Below are 7,796 nucleotides of genomic sequence, written 5' to 3'. Positions count from 1 at the left end.
AACATAAATATTAACATTTTAAAATATTTATGAAAATTTTCTAGTAATTCAAAAATAATATATAATTTTATTGTCATGTTGTTTTTCTTAGAATCAATTTAAGTAATTTTAAATTTTGAAAATTATGTATAATAATTCAAAATTATACATTTTACTAATTTTAATAAATATTTATAAATAAATGTGTGATAATTATTTCATTTAAATTCTTATTAAAATTTTAAAAAAATAATAAAACTAAAATTAAAAAACGATAAAAAAAAAAATCTCACCTGCATGGGATTATTTATCCCACCCTGTTGGATGGGATAAATAATCCCAGACAGATGAGGTTAGCTGGATTAGTAATCCAGACTTCTAACATGCCCAAACACTGGATTGGACAAATTTGCATGTCTAATCCAATCCAATCATGCGTACCAAACGGGCCCTATGGGTTCGGGGTAGGAGAATCTCCTTTGGGTATGGGAACCCATTGGATACCCATTAAAATTAAAATTAAATAATAATAAGAAAATGATGTAATATAATTTTAAAAAAATAAAACATAAGATATTGACTTTAGAATAAATAAACAATGTACTTATTAAAAAGTCTTTATTATACGGTAAATTAGAGAAGATTAATTATCAACTTTATAAGTATAACTAATATTTTAATACGTAATAATTTAAAAATTATATGAAAACTTTAGAAACTAAATATTTGGGTGATGGTATCATCTCCGACCCCGCTTCGAACCTGTTTCGGGTATATAAATTGAACCCCACTCCTGCTCCATTACCTAATAAGATGGGTGATCCCCGCCCCATTCAGGATGGGTACTCGTCCGCGCGAGTCAAATTTCCATGACTACTTGTATTCTTGATGTGCTAATGCCACCTCATTTTTCCAATGTTCATTTTTGAATTATAAAACTTTTTTAATTCTTCTAACAGCTTTACAATTATTTAAATTTTGGGTATTATCGCCCAAATAGTTTCTAAGACCCAATTGGAATTTGGGATGTTAATTCAAAAATAAAATTAGGCAATTTAATTTCTAACGTATTAAAATTTAAAACATTAAATTAGGAAAATAATCAAAATCATTTTAATTATAATAATTACTAAACTAAAATTATTTCAATCAATATCAGATTTTTTTTTAATTAAATAATTAATAAATATATAGGTAACTAATTTATTCTATGATTTTAAGTCTCTGGAACTCACCTTCAAAAAAAAAAATCTCTGGGACTCACCTTCAAAAAAAAAAAAATCTCTGGAACTCATACAAGATTATACACCTCATAAATGAATATGAAATTTTATAATAAATTATTTAATTAATTAATAATTTAATAATCAACATATTTAAATTGTTCACTTTATTTAATGTTTAAAATGTCTATTACAACCCATTTCAAAAGCAAATTGTCTATTACTCATAATTAACCCAGCCCTTACACTTGTTCCATAGACCTAATGCAGTTTCCACATTTGAATTATCTCAAAATTTTATCACCTATACTCAATAGGATGACACTCTGGGCCTTTATACTTGAATGTTTTTCTATTTGTGTTTGACATCAATAGTCTTGCTCAAAGTTTGTTTCATCAATATGCAAGTCATTGATATTAACCAACAATTCTGTCATTTTAATTCTCCAAAGGTAAATATCATTTTGTCCATTGAACTAGTCAACTTCAAACTAGATCGAGGGCATTCTTGCAGCTTCCTTGATTCATAAGATTGAGTTCTTGATCCAAAGAACACCACGACTCTGATGCCACTTGTGTGGTGTACACAACCTGCACTAATCAATAACAAACAACCAAAAAAGAGTAAACAAAGAATGAATTGTAAGAAAAATTAAAACCAAAACACAGAGATATATTTGGTGCAGTAGATAGTTTGAGTAATTTTCTACCTAATTCAAGGGTAGAATGGCCAAACCAATGACTTGTGAGCTTTATTAATTAGAAAGAAAGCTATACAATCACCCTTCAAAATTGAGATCAAACAAGTTTACTAAATTATCTCACCATATCAAATACACAATTCTTCATTATTACAATCTTCCAAAACTCTCAAGACTTCTCTTATCTCACTTTTCTTTCTGAGATCTTTATTGCATCTTATTGTCATATATAGGTAGAATATATCAATTTATTTAACTCTCTTCAAAACTTTGTAATCTCATACTTGTACATTTTTTTGAATTATTACACTTAACCTTTATTAAGTGATGTAAAATTGTACAGCTCATTACATGTTACTCTCACTGCTACAATTACCTAAAAAGTTGGAATATGTTTCTATTTATAGAGAACAACTAACTAACACTAACATGTTAACAATAAAAGAAAACGAAAAACAATAAGCACTGTCAAGTAATCCAGCTTAGCCAATAATCAGCTTATTAAGTGGCATAAATCATTACTACAAATTTGAACATGCATATGCTTCTTATTGTTTGATCCATATAAACCTACTATAGTCATTAATTATTATGTCATCATTTCTTCCAAAAAATCATATCATTTGGTTAGATGGACGAGAAATATAAGTGGAAAAATTGACAAGGATCCGAGTTCTATTTTAATTGATATTTGCAGTTAAAGCAACAAATTAAAGGGGTTTAAATTGTCATGTGAACAAACGTACGTAGTAGCAGTACTGTTCTGTGATGATCAGTGGAGCCAGGGGCCAGGGCATGGCATGGGAGATGAGAGAAGTAGTATAGGTCAAATCTTTGACTAAGTAATATATGTCAAATTCTTTACACTATATCATCATACTAGCCGTGATTGGTCTAATCAAGTATCATAATATATATCATGTCATATCATCATGATTCATATGCATATGTGCATAGATTCCAGCTCATTCCATATATATATATAGCAGAATCAAATAAAAAGAGGGAAATAGGGAAACATTTCCTATCACTTATTTAATATTATATTTTTAATTTCTTCTATAATTTATGACAAAAAGTTTATATTCACTGCAAGGCCAAGCGACTAACAATTAATATAGTATACAAAATAAATATAAATTCATAAACTGCTGGCCAGCTTTATGCATGATACATACATATAATACATTTAATTAACTCAACTTTGTGAGCAGCCGGTTCTCGGGCTGACAAACTCTAATGTCACATTGTTTCACTATTACAAATTATATACATCTCCAAACAAAGTATATATACTAAGTAATGTCAAGAGATACATTAATTAGTACACATTTATTATTCATATATAGTAAATGTTTATTAAATATTAATCATTAATTAAGGACTAAATGCCTCTAGTTTAAGTTTGTCTCAATGGTACTTATTCTAATTTTGTAGATTTATATTTGCTTGGACTGTAATTTTGAATACTAATAGCACTGCGCGATTACAATATTCGAGTGTTAATTAGTGTAATTTCATGCTATATATAGTTTTGATCATTGTCTTGATCTTAATAAAAATAGTGTATAGATAAGAAGTGTCACGTCTCATTATCCTCCATCATATGTGAAATATTAGAGCATTGCTATTGGATACTAGTGGTGCCTACCATCCTCAAGACGTGTCGCCTTACTATTGGCTAATGATAATTTATTATATTAAATTATATAAGACCCGATACTAAATTAGACCAATAACGATAATGACACGTAAGAGAGTGTTTGACACTATTGGTGCTTTTTAGCATTTCTTGAAATATTATTACCTTAAGGTACCACACAAAAGCTAAGCTGATATTATTGGTGCAATTGAATTGAGTCAACAGATTTTAATTTATTAAATAGCATAGAGAATTGCTAATCAATAGCCACATAACTACTTTCTTATTTTTATGAAATAAACTTTCTTAAAGTAAAATAAGCTAATGTGTGACCAGTAATATTTGCATGATTCATATATACATATAAAAAAAATATATATTCATGAACTAAACACAGTCAAACTCATCATGTATCGTGCATGTGAAAAGAGTCACGTAAGCAAGCCTAGCTAGATATCTGATCCATACACAAGCATGCTTTGAGTGATCAGATAAAGACTACGTACACAATACAAACCCACAAAGAAAAAACCAAATTCAATATATAATCATTATATATATTCATTCTTCATCATTTAAATGGCTTACCTGATTATTAATTAATTATTGCCAATTAGGATTTAGGTGTCCTATCTATAAATGATACCCAGAAAATTCTCAAGTCAATCTATACATATAATCTGCATATAGTATATATTGAAATACTAAGTTAATTAAAAATCATATTATATAATGCAGACAATTCTTGTTAATAATAGAATGCTCCCCATCTGGAGGAGTTGTTTTATATTCTTAGATAATTATATATAATTAAAAAAGAGCGGTCTTGCATGAAATGGTCATAATTAAATTACTAAAAAAAACAAGCATATAATATTATAGCCCCCTAAAGCTGAGGATCTAACACTTTCTTCTTTTGGAGATCCGAGTCATAATAGTTAGTGCACAACAAAGTGCAAAATATGTAATAAATATACTATATATAAATATCAGACTTCGTTTAACTAAACCATTAATAATTAAATTCAACGTAAAGTGCTAATTAAGTTAACTTAAAATATATGACAACAACGACGACGAAGATGATGATGATCTTATGATGAAGTGGCCGGTGGTGAGTCCCGAACTTGAAAGAAAGACCTATTTTTGACGACGATATCATACATGTGAAGAGGCTTGAGCTTGGCGAAATCGCTAGGCAAAGATATGAGGTGAGCAGAGGCGTGGGAGCGGTGGAATTGGAGGAGGTCCGGTCTGTTTGAGTTGTGGTAACGAGTCCAACCGAGTTCTCCGAGTCTAACCTCCAGTTCGGCGTAGGAGCGGATTACTTGGTTGTCTGGAAGGTAGACCAGGACACGTGGCCGAGCGCCGGGAGCGGTGGCTGTCCCTGGTGGAAAAGGTGGCTCTTTTTGCTCGAATGATTCCCTCGTTGGGTAGCTTATAAGCCGTGTGACGCCGTTTTTGCCGAACAACCATACGCCGGACATGATCTCAGTATCAACAATATGTGTGTTATGGTTATGAGGCTGTAAGGGCTAGCTGATAATTATGTGTTGTGTGTATAAAACTCAGGGGCTAACACCTCAGTTATAAATGTAAAAAACTTTTATTTTATGTATATATATAGAGCAAATTGAAATATTGTTTTTGTATATAGAAAAAGATGGTACTGTTCTAATGTAGTACTATATATAAAATATAAAATAATATTTCTTCCTTTTTATTTTAACTTATACAAATGAAATAATAATTTTAATTATAATCTTATTTTGTTCAACTGTCATCTGTATAGTTCAGTACAGATCATATTTTATATGTGTAGTATATATATATGGTCACTGTGTTTGTGTTTCCGTTCTAATTTTTCTAAGATTTCTAGACTTTATAACTTTGCTCCCATAATGTGACTAAATGGTGTGTCTTCAATATTAGTGAATATATATTCAGTGAGGTCTAATTTTTCCTAACTATCAAATGCTTTATTTAAATATGTATATATGACCATTGTTGTAATAAGTTGTAACACCCCACTTTTCGCAATTAGTGAGTAATTAGCTGAGACTGAAAAGTGGTGTGAAAAGCTACTTGAGATAGTATTTATGAGAATTAAGGATATTTATATTCATTTTGATTGATAGAAAGAGTTAGTTGGCAAAATGTAACGATAAACGGGAAACTTAGTCTTCAACCAAAATATATTTGCCTCAACGGGAAACAACTGTGATAAATAATATATTATTTATACCTACAACTTTAATAAAATTATAAGGCACTGAAAATTTATTGACAGAACAATAAATTTAGAATTTGAAAAATATCATGCGAAGAAGGCATTCTATGGGATAATTCTTAAGATACAATTATTTTCGGTATTATCTGATAGCAATAAGATTATCTTCGAGACAGGACAAATTTCCCAATGCAAACTATTGCAAATTCATTCAACAAGAAACCTAAAAATAGTCCAGCCAGTATTTATATGTTTCTAAAACAGAGCAAAGAAAAAGAAATTACATCTCAAGGAAAAGTAAAAATGGCTCATCCAGCTAGCTACTCAACTCCATTCAGCCATCACAAAGTCTCTTAGCCATTTGGGTCTCACTCGGCTCCTTTTCCCACGTGCTGGAACTTCATGCTCACCTTCAGCAGCTTCTTCCCCTTTGTTGATAGCTGAAGCCGAAGGCTCCAACTCCTGGTGTTGGTTAGCATGCTCTGCCCATTCTCTTATCTTTTGGTCCATTAGTTTTGGGTCAATTGATATTGGGTCTTGATCTTGGAATTTGCTAGCATTACTCCCCTCCTCGAAAACCACCTTGTTCTTAAGGTGGGAAAGATCATACAATGCTTTAAAGGAAGAAAAATCTTCCCATGTTGCATCTTTGGGAGAGCTCAAAGATCACTGCACTAGTACTTGTTGGACTGGTTTGACATTGATCATTTTAGTACGAGTGGCCAAAATAGCAAGGGGGACCATAAGAGGTTTATTGGCGATGTTGAGCTTGAGTAATAGGTAGTACTTGAATGGAGCGCGACCATGAAATGGTTTGAGAAGAGAAATATGAAATGTGGGATGAATACGACTCTTAATTGGTAAATCCAAAGTGTAAGCTATTGTACCCCGACGAGCTATGACTGAAAAAGGGCCAAAACATCGCCGATAAAGTTTAGTATTAAGACGTTTGGCCACCATAGATTGGCGATACAGCTGCAGCTTTACTAATACCAAATCACCTACGTACCCGAAACTCGTGGTTTCTTCTCTTCTTATTAGCATGTTGTCGAATTCGATTTTAGCTTTGGTGCAAGTTTTCTTTGAGCTGTTGGAGAATAGCATCACGGGACAAGAGGTCTTCTTCAATGGCCTGTATGGAGGTGGTACCAAAGTTGTAGGCTGGAATTGATGGTGGTACCTTGCCATAAACTGCTTGAAATGGAGTCATTCCAATAGTTGAATGATGGTTGGTGTTGTAGTGATACTTAGCCCAAGAAAGGAATTTTCTCCATTATTTCAGATTGTCGACCGTAAATGCACAAAGGTATTCCTCACATAGCTATTAGTAACCTCCATTTGGTCGTCGAATTGAGGATGATAAGCTGAACTCATTTGTAAAGTAGTGCCCATAAGCTCAAACAACTTTTTCCAGAATGCACTTGTGAAAATGGGGTCTCGATCTGACACAATAGTGTGTGGCATCCCATGAAGTCGGATCACCATGTTAGTGAATAATTCAGCGACTTTGGTGGTTGCATACTAGTTAGGCAATGCTCCAAAATGGGCATATTTGGTGAACCTGTCAATGACCACAAGAATATTAGTGAGTCCATACGAACTCGATAATCCAACAATAAAATCCATAGCCAAATCCTCCCAAACCTGTTCAGGAATTTGCAGGGACTATAATAATCCTTATAGAGCTTGCATAGATGCCTTAACAGTTTGGCACACTAGACAAGATTCTACATATTTGCGCACATCCTGGCGCATCCCTTTCCAAAAGAAATTGGCACTTAGGCGAAGAAAAGAGCAGTCAATTCTCGCATGACCTCCGATGGGTAAGTCATGGAACTCACAGATGAAAATATGTTTGAGGTTGGAATGCTTACTAAGGACGATTCTGTTCTTAAAATACAGCAATCCATCACGCGAGTTGTAGTGTGGCAAGGTATTGTTTTGATGCTGAAATTGATCGTGAAGCAAGCGCAAATCGGGGCTGGTGACATTTTCTTGTCTAATATCCTCCAAGATCTCAA

The 7,796-nt window shown here is 32.4% G+C and overlaps 1 protein-coding gene across 1 annotated transcript; it reads right to left on the bottom strand.

Annotated features, from left to right (window-relative positions):
* Positions 1-4,639: 4,639 nt before the first annotated feature.
* On the bottom strand, positions 4,640-5,032 carry LOC115720389 (flowering-promoting factor 1-like protein 1). The gene has a single exon (XM_030649540.2). It carries the CDS (start codon positions 5,030-5,032, stop codon positions 4,640-4,642), a length of 393 nt encoding a protein of 130 aa, XP_030505400.1.
* Positions 5,033-7,796: the final 2,764 nt, after the last annotated feature.

Source organism: Cannabis sativa, chromosome 2, assembly GCF_029168945.1.
Source record: "Cannabis sativa cultivar Pink pepper isolate KNU-18-1 chromosome 2, ASM2916894v1, whole genome shotgun sequence".
Taxonomy (NCBI): Eukaryota; Viridiplantae; Streptophyta; class Magnoliopsida; order Rosales; family Cannabaceae; genus Cannabis; species Cannabis sativa.
Note: the sequence above shows the minus strand (reverse complement) of the source record. Positions and strands in the feature narration are given on the sequence as shown.